This window comes from Macrobrachium rosenbergii, chromosome 16 (genome assembly GCF_040412425.1).
Source record: "Macrobrachium rosenbergii isolate ZJJX-2024 chromosome 16, ASM4041242v1, whole genome shotgun sequence".
Lineage (NCBI taxonomy): Eukaryota > Metazoa > Arthropoda > Malacostraca > Decapoda > Palaemonidae > Macrobrachium > Macrobrachium rosenbergii.
This window is the reverse complement of record NC_089756.1, coordinates 10,081,226-10,101,784: the sequence shown is the minus strand read 5'-3', so window position 1 is coordinate 10,101,784 and position 20,559 is coordinate 10,081,226. Positions and strand designations below refer to the sequence as shown.

At 34.7% G+C, this 20,559-nt stretch overlaps 1 protein-coding gene across 13 annotated transcripts in view; it reads right to left on the bottom strand.

Annotated features, from left to right (window-relative positions):
• Positions 1-348: 348 nt before the first annotated feature.
• LOC136847085 (UNC93-like protein MFSD11) overlaps positions 349-20,559 on the bottom strand; it is a 101,519-nt gene continuing 81,308 nt past the window's right edge. For 7 of the 13 annotated variants that reach the window (XM_067118379.1, XM_067118380.1, XM_067118384.1 and 4 more), the window contains exons 2-8: positions 13,448-13,740; positions 8,219-8,388; positions 6,690-6,866; positions 5,633-5,895; positions 4,494-4,616; positions 2,665-2,842; positions 349-2,119 (exon numbers count right to left, since the gene is read on the bottom strand). In XM_067118379.1, coding sequence (XP_066974480.1) covers positions 1,816-2,119; positions 2,665-2,842; positions 4,494-4,616; positions 5,633-5,895; positions 6,690-6,866; positions 8,219-8,388; positions 13,448-13,564 — 1,332 coding nt within the window. In that variant the 5' untranslated portion in view covers positions 13,565-13,740 and the 3' untranslated portion in view covers positions 349-1,815. The remainder of the gene's footprint in view (positions 2,120-2,664; positions 2,843-4,493; positions 4,617-5,632; positions 5,896-6,689; positions 6,867-8,218; positions 8,389-13,447; positions 13,741-20,559) is intronic. The other 6 variants (XM_067118386.1, XM_067118373.1, XM_067118374.1 and 3 more) reach the window with 1 other exon arrangement.

Here is a 20,559-nt window from a genome sequence, read left to right as displayed (position 1 = left end):
TTCCATAAGACTTCTTGTAGTGATGATTTTCCTTTTTTTTCAGTTATAATGATATATAGGAAATAGCCTGTAGTAAGATTTTTATCTTCATTTTATCTTCAGCAACTGATGATGTACACGTGTCCAATCTTGGAGAATGTTAATTCTCAGAACCTTCTTTTTAGATTGCTGTAGTCTTAGTACTCTCATCTGCACACAAATGGTTTCTAGATGTACACATATATTCCAAAACTAGTATTGAAATTTTTGGGGAACATGTATCCGTTGTGTTTGAAAAACCATTCTGTGACCTCGAACTGTGAATTATTGCACATTCTATAGTAGTACAGGTAAAGAAAAATGGCCTAGTTTCATCAAATGTACATAAATACATGTATTATATCTTTCATTGCTACAAATGAAACAAAGTCAAAACATATCAACAACAGAAATGAGAATGAGAATGGCTGTCTCAAAATGAAATGCATTACTTCAGATCTTAAGATAAAAAATCTAAATATAAGGGCTCTTTAGATTGCTTGTCAAACCAGCACTACATCTAGAAAACCTCTAGAAAATTCACTCAAAAACACGCACAACCCCACAGACAAATTTCCATATCACAGAGTAACATACTATATTACTTTAAATTGTATAAATTGTTCTGGAAAGGTATACACAGCAATTAACATACTGTATACATTACAAATTTTTCCTTGTAAAGAAAAGCGTATCCAGTCAAAATGCTCATTTGCACACAGAACTCAACTGGTCTCCCTGTGAACTGCATCATTACAAATGTATCTCTAATCTACATCTTTTTTATTACTTTCATAACTAAAAATTTTCAGCATCACTCAAATGGCAATCACTGCTCTGCAAGTGCAATGAAATTATTCTAACATGAATGTAACATTTCCAATTTAAGAAATATTTTTTTTATTAAGATAGGACTTCAAAAGTAATCTCACTATGCCCACATTTTACACAAATCCTAAAGTACTGTACTGTATTGCACTTTCATGTTAGATATAAGGAATACCTAGATCCATATGAACAACCCATAACATTCAACTACTGTATATACAAAATGTATTCACACATGCAAAATCTTAGAAAAATACTGCTGAACTCAGAATCTCCAAGTATGTGTCAATACCTGAATGTAATGAGCCAGTGAGCATAATATACAATGTGAAAGTTTCAATCTCTGTGTATCAAAATTCAAGAAAAAGGAGGTTACAAAAATAGCAAGCCACAAAGTACTTGTCCTGCACATTTCTCTTAGAACTTTTTGATAATGCAGTATACAGTATTTCTTTCATTTTAAAACATAATATGAATACAGTGCCAGAATGATTATGTACATTATATAACACTTTTTGATAAAATATTCAACACTTCATGAAATCAGAAATTTAAGCTCAAAATAATTATCATAACACTGATCTCTAAGTAAAATTATTCTATAAAATATTCATAAAGATTTTAAAAGAGGAAAAACCACAACCCACTTAGAGCCAATTTCAAATAAAGTATTACATTCATTTTCTTTGACAAAGCAGTTGTATCAAGCCTGCTGTAGGTGAAAAATCAGTGAAAAAATCTTTTTCTTTTGCACAACAGTAAATGTACGAAAATATAAGGAAAAAATAAAAAGCAATCTGACACATTAAATTAGCACCAGCTGCTCCCATGACTGGGAAAGCCCCAGACTTTGTCAAGTCTGGGCAACTCTGCGATGGAATAATTCCTTAATTAAAAAATGTTTGGAATATGGTTTCCAATTAATAGTTATGTAAACTAATAAAAATTCAACGGAGTAAAACAGCAAACTCAGTCGTACGCTACAGTGTCTGGCTTGGCTCTAATGTTGCGATGAGCCCTCCACTCAACCATACAGAAGGAGACAGTACCAATTGTGGCAAACACAACAAGAATTGCTAGATGCCAGTAGAGCTGCAATATGCTTGCATAGAAGAAACAGGCTGCTGCAGACAAGGACTGGGTGAATTTGAAGAGAGCAAAGGCTGGGCCAGAGTTGTCTGGGTAAACTGAGCCAAGAATGGAATAGATCTGTGTGTTGTAGCATGAATCGCCGAAGCCTAGCAGGAAACTGCAGAGAAGAGCAATCACTTCACTGAAAGAAAATAAAAATAATGAGTATAAAAGGAAATGATAAGATGGGCATTGTATTGCAAGCCAATTCCTCGGTTATTAATAACTGATAATTTTGCAATTGAAACTGAAAGCAATAAGCCTCTAGCTATTATTATGGACATCTTGAAAGACATCAGTTATGTGTAGGGTTAACACTTACAAAGACTCAGAGGATAAGACTAAAACATTATAACGAAAGCTGGCTAAAGAGCAAATAAAATTTTAAATAACAAATTGTCAACAATATGTCATTTAAAATTTAAACTGTCATTAATTATAGTCATCAAGGCCCTCTTCAAATTCCTGATATTTAGCATACAAAAAAATTACATTAAAGCGTTTGGTTACATCCATATTTAACCTCTTAATTTTTCTGTAAGTAAACACCAACATTTCTGATTCCAATGCAGACTTTCCACTGCAGCTCATGCCACAATAAAAAAAATTAGCAAATGCACTTTCTAAAGGCAATCCATAAACTCATCCAAACAAAGACACCCTGACAAATGGAAAACAAAAACTTACCTAGGCTGGCCACCAGGCAGGAATGCTGGATCAGATGTGGACTTCAGTGGAGTGTAAGTGGGCAGGTTTAAAAATATCAAGAAGAAGCAGATAATATGAACAATATATCCGAGAAGAACAATAGGATCCCGGCCAAATTTAACAGTCTTGCTCCCAAAAATTCCAAACACACCACCACCTGAAATAGTAAAACATGGTCATCCACACTGAATATTTTTTGTAACATGAAATTAAAAAACACATTAAAAGACCTTGTGCAAAGACCTGGCTGTAAAATCAGCAATAAAACTTTACACAACATGATTTTTGTGGTAGAGTATTATGGGTCCCTTGCAGCATCCCTTCAGCCCCAGCTACACTATTAGTTTATGCCCTTTACTTTTTATCCGTTTCCTTTGGTCTTTAACTTCTTAGCTGATCAATTTCTGTATGTTTACCTTGCTTCAAACTTTGCAACAAACATTGAAACAAGGTCTTTGAACTGGTCCTACAGGGGTTTCTTGAGTGTACTCGGTGGTATCATGAAGCTAATGCATATTAATAAAAGAATGATTAAAATATTACAGTATTAGAATGAAAGGATCTTCATATCCAAAATGCACAAACATTCATAAAAGCTTCAAAGTGAATGGTACAGCATATGTTAACATGCTGCTGATGAGACTTTGGTTTATCTGCACGAAGCAATTGAAAGGGCATAAAAATTTATTCTCTGACTGGTTCACCTTTGATTTAGTGGCAAGAAGAAGAGGAAAGAGGCAAAGACTGATATCTTGGTCTCCTGAGCCATCCTCTTTTCTTACACAATATGCCTTCTTTTTTATTTTCATTATGGTGGGTGTTGCTTTAATACAATAACTACTAGTATGCAAATAAGGCAACTAGTAAAATCAACAAAATCATCAACAATACTAAAAAATTATTACATCTTTAGTACACCTCAAAATAACTCTCAGAATGAAAAAGATAGTTGAGAAGACTAAAAGGATAATTTGGAACACTACGTAATGTCCTTAGAAATTATTAAAGCCAGACAGACTGAGCTAAGAAAAACCGTTTGAAAGAACATTTAACAAATTTAGGTAAATGAAACTTTACCTAAAAGATTTTGTCAATGTGAAAATACAGTTTTACAAAGATGATTAAGAGTCAGATGGCAGGACACAGTTAGAAATTATATCAGTTAGAAATTATATGGAAGTTCCATATGCAGACGAGATAATGGTGAAAGGAAGATGGAGAAGGCTTTGATATTTCCTTCACACAACCCCTGGGAGAATAGTATGTGACAGTGTCAGCTAGACACAAGAGGAGTTGGAAGACCCAGACCTACTTAGATAAGAACTATGAGAAGGGAGGCTGGAGATAAGTGGAGATTTGTGGAAGACAAAGCACAAGAAGGGATGAATACCAAAATTTCACTGACAACCTTCGCATAAGAGGTATACGAGAGGTGATGATAACTGGGTTTTTAAGTGCATTATCCATATACCTTAAGCCAGTAAGTCCTACAATGTCTACTATATACTGCACATAAACAATGCACTTGCTTCAATCTTTTAATAACTTTGATCACAATACAAGAAATTAACCATGCTTTAATTTTCTGTCTTTATCAATTTTAACAGATTATACCATACAGCTAAATGTGACAACATGGAAAAATAATGACCTAGCAGCATCAACACCAAACAAAGGGATAATGAGAGTCAAGCATATATCAAAAATAAAAAGATGAAGTAGGACCCAATGCTGAACTGCAGCTAATAAAGAGCTAATTGATAATACAGTACTTTAAGAAGAACTTTAAATGATGGACAAAGCCTTACCAAGGATTTCTCCGCAACCGATGAGCATGCCAGACAAACCAACCAGACGCTTGGGGTCGTACAGCCTCTCTGTGTTGCTCAAACAAGCACTGTACACTCCACTGAAGAATGACAATTCGATACCTGTTGAATATGAAACGGTATAAATACAATGTCTGACTGATTAACAAGGCAAATTGTAAATGTAAAAGAATCTACTAACTGAAAATCAAGATATGTAAAGAAGTTACCTCCTCACAAATTCAATAAAAAAATTGAAGTTGTCACTGGAAACACAAGTTTACACGTTCCCAAAATAAATATTTTCTACATATTCATGGTCTTCACTTTCTTCATCTGCTATGAACTCAATATTAGGCAACAAGCAGATACTGATGAAGATGGAATTCTTAAATCAGCTGAAAATTCACACTACATTTAAACCTTGCAGTCATGTAAAAACAAACACACAAAAATATATGCATCCCTTTTCAACACAAAATTCATAACTTTAATTAAGCTGAAAAATTTCTATTACAGATTGCCATTTAAAATAAGTCGACCTGATCGCCCTAAGGTATTTTTTTTAAATATTACTAACCACCTTGCAACATTTAATTTAATACTTATAAGAATCTGCCAAGTGTTCACTTACTTTACTACATTATTAATTTTGAAATTCAAGAATGAAAAAAATCCTTCATTTACATATCCCTAACCAGTCCTCCACCCTTGACCACACTCTACGGCTATTACTTGTCCAAGGGCATCCAATCACAGCTTTCTAACAAAGGTAGCGTCTTTTCTTTTCACCTTCAATTACTTGTACCTATTATTTTACTACCAACGTCTTCTCTTAATCCTGTCTTATGTCTTATTAAGTATTAAATGTCGTACTCCTTCCAAGGCCATAATATTAATGCACTTGTCATACTCTAACAGTAACTGAGTTTTCCCGAGTGATTTTGTATTTATACGGCCTGTACACACACACATTAACCCAGGAACAAGTTGAATAATAAGTTCCTGAAAGCTTAAAACTCACACACACACACACAATAGTATTCCACAATTCCACGTCCTAAACTTCCTACGTCAGCAATAACAAAAGAAGAGAGTTTTGTTGAAGGTTGATTAAGGTGGCTGCAACAGCAACATACCAGTATAGAAGAAAGTGAGGGAGAGAAGCAGCATATCCCTTGTTCTGAACAGAGCGAAAGACTTCTTGAGGGCATTGTAAGGTCCTCCCAGGTCATCTGTGCGCCCACTGCCCGTGCTCCCAGGCTGGGGCAGGAGGAGCATGATGCCAATACCTATAACAGCTACGATTGTTAAAACGATGAACACGACGGTTCGCGTGTGGAGGTCGATGTGCTCTTTGCCCATGAACTGGTAGAAGACGAAGATGTTACCGAACAACATGCTAGAAGGAAAAACATCACAGGTGATAGCGTACATCTTTGTTGATGATTTGCGAGTTATGGTGTTCATGCATGATTGCATTTTCTAGTACCTTCTCTGCATACTATCGCCAGCATTTTGCTGATGTGACAGTATGCTTTTCTATACTGTAAAATCAAAATCCCTTTCTGTTGAAACGATAACACGAGCACCAGCACTGGCTAATTTGTGCAAAGTTTGGCGATAATTAAAAAAAAAACATGTTTTTTGTTACAAAGTCTATAAAAGTACTCGCAGAACAAGATTTATTAATTCTTTATTCTCTTTTGCCAAAATAATCAGAGCTGTCATTATTTCGGTCCTTGAGTTTTATTCTGTATTTCAATTATTTGTTTCTCTTATTCACTCATAATACCAAATTTCTGCTACAAATTCATTTTGTAGTAAAAAAGGACATAGTACATGACACAAAGGAAAATATTTCAACAGCACAACTCTAGAACAAAAAAAAAAAGCATTTGATTTTTACAAGAGCAATTTCCTTCAGCTTCATTCATTCCAACAATGAATATTAAAATGACACATACATTCTAATACTAAGAGATACAATTTTCTTAAATTTTGATACTGTATGTTTTAGATTCTAATATCATCAGCTTTAGATTATTGTTTTGTATCAAAAAGACAAAATTAATATTGTTTTACTTTTCTTTCTTAAAGTCTGTTAAATTAAACACAGAAAAATAAATTATATTGTATGGATGAAAACCAATTAATACACTATATATAAAAACTCTTGGGGGTGGAGGGCCTCACCTGCTTTGCAACATAGCCCAGAATATTCCTGAGTTTCTGGAGATGGTTGTCTGATCTGACATCAGCGTCAGGTAATTTCCCTGGCCCGTCCAAATCAGAGCGGCTCCAGCACCAATCAGCACAGACGTTAGATACAGAATCCAAGTTTTGGGGTAAAGGAACCCTGCTATAAATATCCTGCAAAAAGATGGGAAGCAGACATTGAAAGTGAGCTACTAAAGTAAAGTGAATTTTCAATAACATGCATGGATACACACACACATACATACATTATATATATATATATATATATATATATATATATATATATATATATATATATATATATATATATATATACATATTCTACATTACAGTATAAATATAAACGTGAAAATATGTTTTAAATTATATACACAAGTAAGCTGATGTTTTCACAGATATACACACAAGTAATCTGAATTTTCAGATACATACACACATATATATATATATATATATATAATATATATATATATATATATATATATATATATATATATATATATATGTATGTATATATATAATAAAATTACATATATGTCAAATTTATCATTAAAATCATTAAATCATACAAAATATCGGAAAGCTGGCAAAATTTTAAAAAATTTTAAGGGCAGGGGAAGATTTGAAAAGCAAGAAAAAGAAGGAAAAAATACATACGCTACAGTACTTTAAACAGTCTAAAATAAATTATATTACTTCAAGTTATACAATGACAAATAAAAAGCAGTGAAGTCCACTAATACGATAAGAATATATTGGGACCTGGCATTAGGATGAAGTATTTATTTAAGACTTTCCACGAGTCGTAATTAATGTCATAAGAATAACTGCCTGATGGATCATAAAAGTCAACTTTTACATTAAGCCTGAATAGACCCATCGACTGGGCTTTAGTACTAAATACCAAACACATCTTTTTGCCTAGTGTAACCAGAGCCAATGTGTATGTTTTGGAAAGCTGGGTTAATGCATTAATAATAATGCAAAAGTGAGAGTAAACACGTGAGCCAGTTCATCCAAAATTTTCTGAAGGAATTATGCAGGAATACAATCTGGGCCGTAGACTTTACAAACAGAGAATGCAGAGAACGGAACAGGAATGACTAGAATGGCGAACTATACAATTATCGGGATCATTAGAATAGACAAAAAACAAGAACTACTCCCCAAAAAACTATAGCTACAGAGGGACATTTTCAAAAATAGTTTCCGATATGGGACAAGACCTAGATAATGTTGTATATATTTTGTGAATAAGGAAATGAATTGAACACATTTAAATGATGACGTAAGTCCCAACTCCTTCAGCCTGATGACTGAGCTAGAGCGGTTAAACCCACGGCAAGAAAGAAATCAAGTTTTACCAAGGTAGGAGAACATTCTACTTCCGTAACAGAGAGGCTCTAACGTCACCAACTAAATGTACCATGAGCAGCTACAAGTACTGAGACGTCTCCACTTCCTATTTATATAGTTTTTTTTTTTTTAACTCGTTATAGACTTACGCATAGGTGATCCCTCCAAAGATCATGGTGAATTTCGGGCCCAGGAAACTGAGGCACGACGGAGCCAGCCAGTTGAAGGTGGCGAAGACTGCGTAGATGACGGCGAGGGAAATGTATCCCGACCCTTGGAAACTCGAATCGTCATGCTTGATGCTGTTGATCACCACTTGCTGCGAAAGAAAACAGAGAATGCAGAGAAAGTGTAAAAATGGTTCCGGCAAAACAAATGAACTTGCGCAGAAATGGAATGATGGTTTTGGAAAACGCAAAATGTGGACATAAGTAACTAGGGTTTAAGAAGGTGCAGAGAAAATGTAATATCGGTTTGGAAAAAAAGCCAATAAAATGGTATAATGATAAGTAAAAAGCTAAATAAAATGCAACAATGACGGCCTTTCCTTTTTAAATGCACCCGCTAAATACAGACTTGCTACTTGTTGCCGTATTAACCTAGCCTAAGGCAATGTCGAGAGCAGCCCGTAAAACTAAATAGTATCTGTTAATCGTCGCCATGAAACTAGAAAAAAAAAAAAAAAACTACAGCACAGTAAAAGGCGGTTAAAGACGCAGTACCGAAAGACTCCAGGAGGAGGGCCGATAACAAAAAACGTGAGAGAGGAAGAGTTATCAGCCACTCCATTCCTTAATTATTGCCGGTTATCATCTTTTTTATCAAAACTTTACGAGCGTAAGGGGCAATAGTATCTATACAGTGGACAGAAGTAAATGTCTCAATGACAAAAGGTTTTTATGTCAATAAATAATTCGTCAACTTCCTTTCTCCTTATTTCTTCAGCTAGTTTGTGTTATGTCACTCTGCAAAATTGACCGTGAGACTGTGGAATCTTATCTTTACAAACAATGCTTTAAGTAAAATTGTACATTTTGTCATTCACAATTTTATTACTACACAGCAATTAACGGGAATTTCTGGTAATAAAATCAGTGTAAATATCAGCCTAAATGTTATACATTTACATGATGTAAATAACGGCCTAAATTTTATTATTTTTTAAATTTTATAAATCTCAAAATGAAACATGGAATCACAATACTTGTGAAAAAAAACTTGTATAAGTGAAACGAAGAGTGACAACATACTTTGGAAAAAAAGAAAAACTAAAAATTAGAAGGGAGTCACACTTCTTTCTATTCCAAGTTTTTTCTGTGGGTGAAAAAAAAAAAAAAACAACTCAATAATGAAGGGGGAAAATGATGAGGGAAAATGATGACACTAACATTCCATTCACCAACAGAAGACGTCCCTGGAATACCCTAATTTGGACACTGACGAATATAGCACAACCAAATGAGCGGCGGGATGCGCAAGACTGAATCTAGTTCATGTAGGTATAGGGATCTTGTCCAAGACGATATACTATCACTCATATAAGTGGATTTGCAATGCTGAGGAAAGTCTTTGGTAATGAAACAACTACAGTATTTGTTATAGTTTCTCCATGCTTACTTCTTAATCTTACTTATTTTTTTTATTTTCTTCTTGCTTTTATGGACCAGCGCTCCATTCCGCAAGTTTGTTTTGTAAGGTAATAGTCTTATAAGCCTATACCAAATAAATACTTCTTCATTTTGAATAGTAATGATAATGGTAATGAAACAACAAAGCAGAAAATTATATTTAGTGACGAAATGGTATACAAACTAAACATATATCACATGAACAAGTTTTCCTCAATATATAAACCTATATATATATATATATATATATATATATATATATATATATATATATATATATATATATATATATATATATATATATATATATGTGTGTGTGTATATATGTATATATATATATATATATATATATATATATATATATATATATATATATATATATATATATATATGTGTGTGTGTGTGTGTATATATGTGTGTGTGTGTGTGTGTGTGTGTGTATCCCTCAACCTTCACGATGCAAAAGAAAAATAAGCAAATAAAGTCACTGTCAAAAAACTTATTTTTGTAAAAAAGCATTAGGCAAACTCTTAGTAGTATCATTTTCAATTTCCTTTTGTAAGTTCTATACTGAAAATTAAATCATGACTTAAAAGTACGAATATAAAAAATTATCCAATTATTTCTTGTTCAGAACTTATTACGATTAACAGTGAGACTGACTTTTCCAAAGTGAAATATTACAAAAGGGGGGGGTTATTAGTTTGAAATACACTTAACAACACTGAAAAGCCAGAAGAACGGGCAACTTGAAACACTCAATTAGAGTGGGGGAGGGGGTCGCCCCATGGGTTTGACGAAAAAAGGAGGGTGGTTGAAGGGTGGGGCTCAGGCCACCACCCCTCCCCCTCTTCAAGGACGAGAAATGCTAAAATTCAAGGAAATCAGGAAAGGAAGCAAAAAGATGCATAAAAGAATGTTCACTTACAGAAGTGACTTTTACCACAATAAGTAAACCGGTTAACGCGTAAAAGAATCAAGAATAATAATTACTTTTACCTAATCATACCAAAACCAACATCAAGATAAAAAGTACGTAATAATATCAGTGTTGAAATGCATGGTCATCCCATCAATGCAATCATTTATCACAAACAACAAAATACTAATATTACCACAATCAGTGACCACATATCAATGTTATCTCTGAGGGTGAAAAAAGTTATCGAGGATAGAAATGATTTACAACAAAACTTTCGGTTATTTCTGATAAAGAAATAACTGGGAGTTTCGGGATTTAAATGATAAGGTCTTCAAAATATAATTATAATGATTTACATGATAAGGTCTTCAAAATATAATTATATGTGCGTAAGAATAAGTCTGCGTATTGACACAAGACTAAGAGGATTGCCTTTACTTGCAGTAACTGTCAATACTTATTTTTTTTTTTATTCTCTCATGAACGAACGAACTTCCAGTGAACAATATCAATAGTGGACACTACTCACGTCCCGAGTCTAGTAAATTGTAGCATTAGGAGTGGAGAAACATATTCACAGTTATGTATGGGTACATGTATTTAAAAAATAGATCTCTACAGATTCCCGACAGCTCTCTGTAGAGATTTACTTTTAAATAAATGTACCATACTTAACTTTGGATTTTTTTTTGTCCATTTCATTATACCAATGAAAACTACTAATGTGAAAATTCTGACAGTAGTAGAATAGATTATTAACAGATAACTAACAATATTAGTAGCGATGGAAAATGACTAAATTCCTACGAATCACATTTTTAAACGGTGTAACTAAGAGACTCATTTTTCTCTAAACAATAAACAAAAATACCAATTTTCGGATCTTTCTAGATAGTGACCCCCAAGGGTTTTCGGGGGTCGTTATCTATGACTAATATTTCTTGGGGGTCATTATCTTTATGATATTTACAGTCTTTTGTTTATATTTTTACAGTAATCCCCAACGGGCTTGTACTAAACACGCCGCAAAGGTGGATACACACCGGGTTAAAACGCTGGGGGTCACCATTTATAGGAAATATCCCAATATTCTTAAAGCGTTGGGTGACGATGCCAGTTAAGACAAGGAGTGATTGAAGAGGTATCCTGCAATGCATGACTGATGGGGTCTGGTAACGTCAAGACAAATCCTCATTATCAAGACGACTGACAACATAAGCGGGTTGATTTTCTGGTGGTTACGTCATCAGCCGAGTCGTTAAGATTACGACGGATCTCTGATGTTATGGCACATAATTTGTTCGTTTTAAACAAGACGGATAGTTAATAATTAAGAAGAATGGAAAATACTCTCTCTCTCTCTCACATACAAATATACATAAACACACCCATTCAATTTCTCTCTCTCACCCAGGCACATCCAGTCCCCCCCCCCTCTCTCTCACATACACATACACATACACATATACATAAACACACCCATTCAATTTCTCTCTCTCACTCGGGCACATGCAATTCCCCCACCTTTTCTCTCTCTCTCTCTCTCTCTCTCTCTCTCTCTCTCTCTCTCTCTCTCTCTCTCTCACACACACACACACACACACACACACACACACACACACACACACACACACACACACACACACACACACATACAATCAGTCTCTCTTTACTACGGACAAAACTGAAAAAATTCACTACAGTAAAGACTTGTCATTAACATTCATTTTGAGCAAAGCGTTTGTTGAAAGCAAATGGACATTTTGTGATCAATAACGAATCGTTTATCTAATTAACTTACCTGTCAATAAATCTTCGAAGACTAACTGGATCGTTTTCAAGGCCATACAAAAATCACAGAAAAAATGAACACTTACCACGTGAAGCATCGCTTTAAGTACCTTTGCAAGCGAACTCCGTGAATAATACAAATAAGCATTTTGTTATCATTAGACTGTGTCAGTTAAGGAGCCAATGGGTGAAAAGGACACAGAGACGGTCAAAAAATGACAAAACTCTACTGTTTTAATAACTTCAAACCCGTCAGACTACTTGACAGAAATGATGCAAATTAGCACGGCTTGTTATTTTGGTTATTTTACCAGCAGATGCTATCAAACCAATTATAGATGAAAATGTTAAAAAATAAACACAGGTTTAGTAATTATAATAAAAAAACCAACACATTAATATAAACAGGTAATTATTGTTTGACTTAATATGTAGGATATACATACATTACATGTATCAGAATTAACACATACTGTTTGCATAAAAATTTATATAAATGTAGTTTCTTTTAGAGAGGGTAGCTAATGAAACTGTTATATATATATATATATATATATATATATATATATATATATATATATATATATATATATATATATATATATATATATAACTCACATCAGGATCAACCCAAGTCTCTCAAATGAAAGGACAGGGCGCTACAGACTGACCCTTTAATTTGGGAGACTGAGGTTTGATCCCGATGCGAGTCAGAAATTTATTTCTGTGAAACACGTGCTCTTGTTATATATATATATATATATATATATATATATATATATATATATATATATATATATATATATATATATATATATATAAAAATATATATATATATATATATATATATAAATATATATATATATATACATATATATATATATATATATATATATATATATATATATATATATATATATATATATATATATATATTTCTAAAGTCATGATGTGTCACGCCTTTGGAAAAGGAGTACCGAGAAGCCCTTGGTAAAGGGGGAGCTAGAGAACTCCCTTGTAAGGGAGCTAATCCTTACCTGCATATTTCCTTGCGTCTGAAAGGATGTGAAGATGAACATGAAAGCTAGACCAAGAATGATCACGTTGATGGTGGTCCGGTCAAGGTGTGGGATCTTCATCTTGAAGACTTTCATTAAAATGCCAACGAGCAACTCAAAATGGAAAACAATATTCTCTTTCCCGGTTCAAGTTCCGAACTTGTTAGTGAGTGACAGTGTTCCTTCAACTGACTTCGTGAGTTTCAGCAAAGTCCGTTAACTTGAAAGTTCAGTTCACTTTACGAAATGAAAAAAAATCTTGCTCTAAATACCTGGAGAATTGAGAGGATTATTCATCACCGTGAATTATATAGAGAGTTCTCACCAAAACCAGCGGTGCCGGTTTGGACGATAAAACCACCAGTTGCTGACACTAGCCCTAACCACAGATTGATACCACTTCATTGTATTGTCAGCCGATAAGCGACAGAGCTCCTTATCAATCGATAATAAAAAAGAAAAAAGGAAAAAGTTCATCCATCACGTTTCACAATTAATCACTCCTCCGTGATTTGTACCGATAGAAATGATCACAACATTCAAGGTAAATTACCCTAAGAGAAAATATGCTATAGTACAAGCAACCAAGCGCTGTGCATATATTCATCATTGTGATGATTTTGTTAACGTAAACTACTGCTCTACACCGTGGGTGACACAACACAACCTTTATTTTTATATTCATATTCATAAATCGTAATTAATCTTTGTATTATCCCAAATCTATGGAAATGCCTCTTCAGCAAATTTTTGGCAAAAGTACTTGGGCCCGAATGTAGCTGTTCCTAAAGTCACGTGGCAATACAAAACTACTCAATACAGAGAGAGAGAGAGAGAGAGAGAGAGAGAGAGAGAGAGAGAGAGACTTAAGCAATCACTTTTGATAAAGGCAACATAGGCCTAATCAGGTCACTGGAAAGAGAATTAAGTAACATTTAGTCCTAATCAGAAATGGTTGCTTCAGTGTCGAAATAAAGTTACAACAAAATTTGTATACCCGTGGCATAAATGATATCAATACTGACTCGGTTAACACTCCGGGCAAATTAAAACACTCCCGAAATGATTAGATTATCAGGGAAGAGTGCGTTCCACAAACCACAGATGTGACTAATACTGCCATGTTTATATTGACTGAAACAGTATATGGTAAGGTTTCACGATTGCCATATGATGCACAAATACAGTTACCATGGAGAAAATATTTAATTTCCAAAAACTATAATAATTGATTGATTGTCCCCTGTCATTTCGTTTTAATTGTGTCAAGAGTCTAAATTGTGTTATCCTTTCCTTCTCATGAACTATATTTGTTTAAAGAATGGGCTGCAGGCACCAAGCCACTTCCATTTCCAAAACAAAACAAAACAGGAACAGAAATTACATGTACTATGCACAAACAGCAACAAATAATGATTTTATCCAAACGAAATACTGAAGAAAGGTTTAGACAGCTCCCAAATATCACAAAATTTCCGTTGGTTCTTCGGAAAATAGAATAACATGAATATATTCAAATGATGAATTCATTTACGAAGTCATATTAAGGGTAATCCGCAAAGTGACTGACAACTACATAAGTCAGCTATTATCGTTACCAGCAAAATATGAAGAAATTTTGGTAAAAAACTGAATAAATGGGAACATTAAGTGAATATTCTACTCCATATCTGATGTAGGCTACCTCCAACAAACATAGTCCTCAGACCTGGTTTTAAGAAACGGGTTTTCAGGAGAGAACGGCCTTGATTAAGACCTGTTGGGAAGCAAAGCTAGAAAAAAGATGCCATAGTGGCTGGGAACGGCTTCCTGGCCACCCTTCCCCACCCCCCATCCGCTATTCCCTTTAATCCCTCTCCCCCTTCCCCCGAAAAAAAAAAAAACAGAACAGGTATCATAATCAGCTAACGGTGTCGACAGTGAACAACTCACCAGCAACCCGTCTGCAGATAAGAAGCACCTTCGGGTCAAAAAGATACGGGAGAGATGATGATGACAGCCGAAGAGATGCCAGATAAGAGTATCCCATACATATGGAATGGAGTATAAAATCTGGACCAAAGGCCAAGCGCTTCGGACCTATGATGTCAATCAGCGATAAAAGGGAAATTGAGAGTAAAAAGGTCTGAAAAGTGTAACAGTAAGAAAATCTCGCACTTGCCCTATGAAATAACTGTTAAGAGAGGGTGGAAAGTAAGATGGAAGGCAGAGAATATGAACGAAGTTACAGTAAAAGGAATGTAAGAGGTTGCAGCAAGGGGCCCAAGGGACGCTGCAAAGAACCTTGCAGGCGCCGCGGTCAGGTGTACCGACTCACTGAAGATAGTGCAAGAGAAGCGAACCTTTGAAGAGGGTCAATTGCTGCTGGTGATAAAATACAAATGAAAAATAACGAGGGGCATCGACAGGCAATGGTTAGTGGGTTCAAAGATTACAAATATGGGTCAAGCAATGTGAGATGCCCACTGATAATGGGACGATTTGGAGCGATTGTCAGTAACTACAAAAACTACGAAGTTCCTGATGACTATAAGTGACGGTGTTATTCTCAAAGGCATAAATAAGTAAAAAATAAATAAAAATCTTATCAAAAGGAATTTTCTGTAAAAAAAATATGAAACACAAATTCAGTGAAAATTACCAGCAATGGCGTTTTCTACAATAGAAAATGAAAATGTCTCCAAAACACTTTACCTAGAAAATAAATGCGACATACATACACTATATATACATACATACATATATATATATATATATATATATATATATATATATATATATATATATATATATATATATATATATATATATATATATATATACACACACTATATTTGATTGAATTTTACCACATCACCGTGATTCATATACAAGCATTAAGCTACAAATGTCGTTTGATATCCAATTCGCTCTGCCTCGGTAATATATTTTCATACATGTCACCTGAAGGGGAATTTTTTTTTTTTAGTTGGTAATAAGTTCGTCGTCCCGTGGGCTCGAACCACGGAAGACAAGAACTCAGGACTACAGTGACGCGCATCAAGTGCAATGTGTGGTTATTCATTAATTCTGGAATTTTTACATTTTTGTGTATTAAAATAAGTCATTTTGTAAGACTACAATGCATTCTGCTACAGTATGTATCGTAAAATTCATTCATAAAACTGACATGTATATAGTCACACTATCACAGCTGCACTTTCCTTTTAAACTTGTGATGTACTTTTATTTCGTAACCAAGGACAAAATTACATAACGAAAGCTAACCATCTTATGTGATATCGAAATTAACGTTATCTACCAATGAGGACAGATAATGGAATGGAATATAGAATTTAGGCCAGGAACCAAGTACTAGGACCTATGAGATCATTCAGCGCTGAAAGGGAAATTGAGAATAAAAAGGTTTTAAAGGTGTAACAGAAGGAAAACCTCACAGCTGCACTATGAAACGATTATTAGGAGAGGGTGGAAAGTAAGATGGAAGAGAAACATGAACGGAGGTACAGTAAAGGGAATGGAAGGGGCTGCAGCTAGGGGCCAAAGGGAGGCTGCAAAGAACCTTAAGTAATACCTACAGAGCACCGCGTGAGGCGCTCTAACAGCACTAACCTCTCGGGAGGACAGATAACCAAAAGTTTATCTCACTCTTTTAACATTCATGTAAATAGCTATACAGTACTTCCAATAAACGATGAATCAACCAATTTACATTAAAAAAAATTCAGCCACTGAAAATATTTAAACAAAGAAACCGAAATTCAAAGTGCCAAGTGTCGTAATGACATGATAAGCTTAAGAGCCTTGAAATAAAAAAAAAGTAAAATACGAGCCAAAGTTTCTTCGGCGCAATCGAGTTTTCTGTACATCGTATAATCAAGGCCAACGAAAATAGATCTATCTTTCGGTGGTCTCGGTATAATGCTGTATGAGCCGCAGCCCATGAATCTTTAACCACAGCTCGGAGGTGGCCTGGCCTATATCGTTGCCAGACGCACGATTATGGTTAACTTTAACCTGAAAAACAATAAAAACTACTGAGGCTACAGGGCTGTAATTTGGTATGTTTGATGATTGGAGGGTGGATGATCAACATACCAATTTGCAGCCCTCTAGCCTAAGTAGTTTTTAAGATCTGAGGGCGGACAGAAAAAGTGCGGACAGAAAAAAGTACGGACAGAAAAAATGTGGAAGGACAGACAACGCCGGCACAATAGTTTTCTTTTCAGAAAACTAAAAACTCAGTTGCCTAATTTACTTTATATTTCACTAGCAACTGTGTTCTTTCTAGATACTGAAAGTCTTGGTCTTTTTAAGTATTTGTTTGCTTCAAAATCTTGTGATTGCACAAGAAAATAAAAATCTCACACAACTGCGTTTTTCTGGATCTTTTAAATCCATTGGTCTTTTTTAAGTATGCGTTTGCCTTCACGATTTTGTAACTAGTTTTGCAAAACTTTTTTGCAGTAAAAAAAGCTTCCTAGGGGGCGCGTAATGCTCTTACATACTTAAGTGATTTAAATACTTTAAACAATCAAAACTGCGACTTAAGTATTACAGGAGCGGTCACATATTCTCTGCATCCGCTGATATGCAAAAACATCCGGGAGGCATGAGAGAGAGAGAGAGAGAGAGAGAGAGAGAGAGAGAGAGAGAGAGAGAGAGAGAGAGAAACGAAGAAGTTGTACTGTACAAGCCTCATTAATAAGATCGGCGAGATGACATCTGTCATCACTCATAAATAATCAAATAAGTAAATAAATAAACGCTGTTACTGTCTGATAATTAACCAACCGTTTTGTCTACGATTTCTACAGCACGTAACCTGCACACTCCTTCAGGTTTAATATTTACCGAAAAACTTCCTTTTAGTGAACGTCTGATCAAGAAACTGCAAACGAATGTGCTTGTTCAAGGAATGTGACTGACTCATGTATGAGAGAGAGAGAGAGAGAGAGAGAGAGAGAGAGAGAGAGAGAGAGAGAGAGGTCATGACGTTCATTCTACTTGACACTTAGATAATCTTTTCCAGTTTAAGAGATTAGTAGTTTCTCTCTCTCTCTCTCTCTCTCTCTCTCTCTCTCTCTCTCTCTCTCTCTCAAATTTAGGCGGGGGTCAATGGCCTGTATCGTGCCATGGTTATTTAAGTTTCACAAGGCAAATATTAACCAGAACATGTGGCAATGTGCACTCGCTATAACTGTAATAATATTAATATAAGAGAAAGATTTCACAAACGTTACTTCAGAACAAAAGATATCAAACATTAGATATCAGATATGGCTGCATTCCATATCTAGAGTAGGGTACTTTATCTGACAATATGGGATATAGTCTACAATCGACATACATGATTAATGAGAGTTTTAAGTAAATTAAAAGATATTCTTTGGAAGCTTGAATTAAAAAGTCGATGGCCCCTGTGGGCTTGTTCCATATGAAAAGGGTTCATCTTAGGAATAAAAATAATAATAATGAAAAATGAAAAACAACCCATGATAGTTACCCTGCAGCTTACAGCAACAATAACAACAGCCTATAACCAGAGCGTAAACAACCGCTGGTGTTTGTGACCGGAATAAATTAAGTATTCTTCCGCAGTCCTACATGCCACACGTGCAAGTGGCGTCCTCCTCACGTGGTGTGACGCCAGCTAAAGATATCATTCAATTAATAAGTAAATCTATCACGTGCAACTAACTTCATCCTCACGCAGTGGTGACCCCAGTTAAAGACATCAATCAATCAGTAACTGAATCTTCATGCAAAGACGTTAGGCTTTCTGAATGAATGGGTACCCATATAATATAGACTCCCTTATTGTTAAAAGCTCTCATTGAAAAAAGAACAAGAAATACACTAAGTACAGAGAGAGAGAGAGAGAGAGAGAGAGAGAGAGAGAGAGAGAGAGAGAGAGAAATACGATACGGGCTTTGTTGTTCTGTGTCGAGACGCTGAATAATCTAGGCGAGTGGTTAACATTCCTGCAACCGAACTGACAAAGGAATATGTGAATATCTCAGTAAGCAAATAATTATATTCAACAACTATCAGTGATTGATCTCGCTCAAACACAGGAACTTTTGAACCAGATTCTTATCAAGTTTCGATCAAACTGCCTGGTAAATTATCTCTAGAATTTCCTAAAAATTACTCTCCTAATGTTCTCTGTAGTTTCCTTTAATTACTCACATCTATTTATGGAAATCTCCTTAGCAAGTTTGGGAGAGGGAGTTATACAGAAGTTTGGACAGTTCGTTATACATAATAATAATAATAATAATAATAATAATAATAATAATAATAATAATAATAATAAATGAACGGCAAATGTTAGGGGAAAAATATAATACACCCTTTACACGTTACTGTCTATGCTATCGGTGCACCTTGCATAAACAAAACATTACTTCATTCAACAGTCACATAATTTAAAGACCTTGCTTTTTCTTTTTTTTTTATCTGAAGAAATGAAATCACAGATTCGTAATCGCACTGTTCGAGTGATAAGGATCGAGTGTCCCTGGCTTTCAAGTGCTTGTAAACAGATGTTCAATCACAGAAAAGACCCAACCGAAGTAAATCAATGTCGAGCTGACGATAAGCTTTAGATCTAAGGGATGAGTATATTGGGACAGCTTAATCTTTCAACTGTTTAAATGTGAGATATGATGATGATTTTTTCGGGGGTTATGTAAAACTGACACGTACCTAATCTAAAAAGCAATCGGAACCAAAAATAAGTTTTAATGTAGTTTTGTTTCTGTTATGAATTTGGTGAAAATGTGTCGACTTCCTATTCATAAAAACAAGCTGAATTATCATTCACTAAATTAGACCACAGCTAAACATCAAAAGTTCGAACCATTCACTAAACAAGATCACAGTTAAACATCAGAAGTTGAATAATTTGCTAAATTGCACAACAGCTAAACATCAAAAGTTGGACCCATTCACTAAATTATAAGGCAGCTAAGCATAAAAAATTGGACTCGGAAAAAAAAAAATTAAATTTTCACTAATACAATATAAACAGGATCATATAGCAACAATGCACCTCAGATAACAATTTGCGTTCAATCCATGACTGA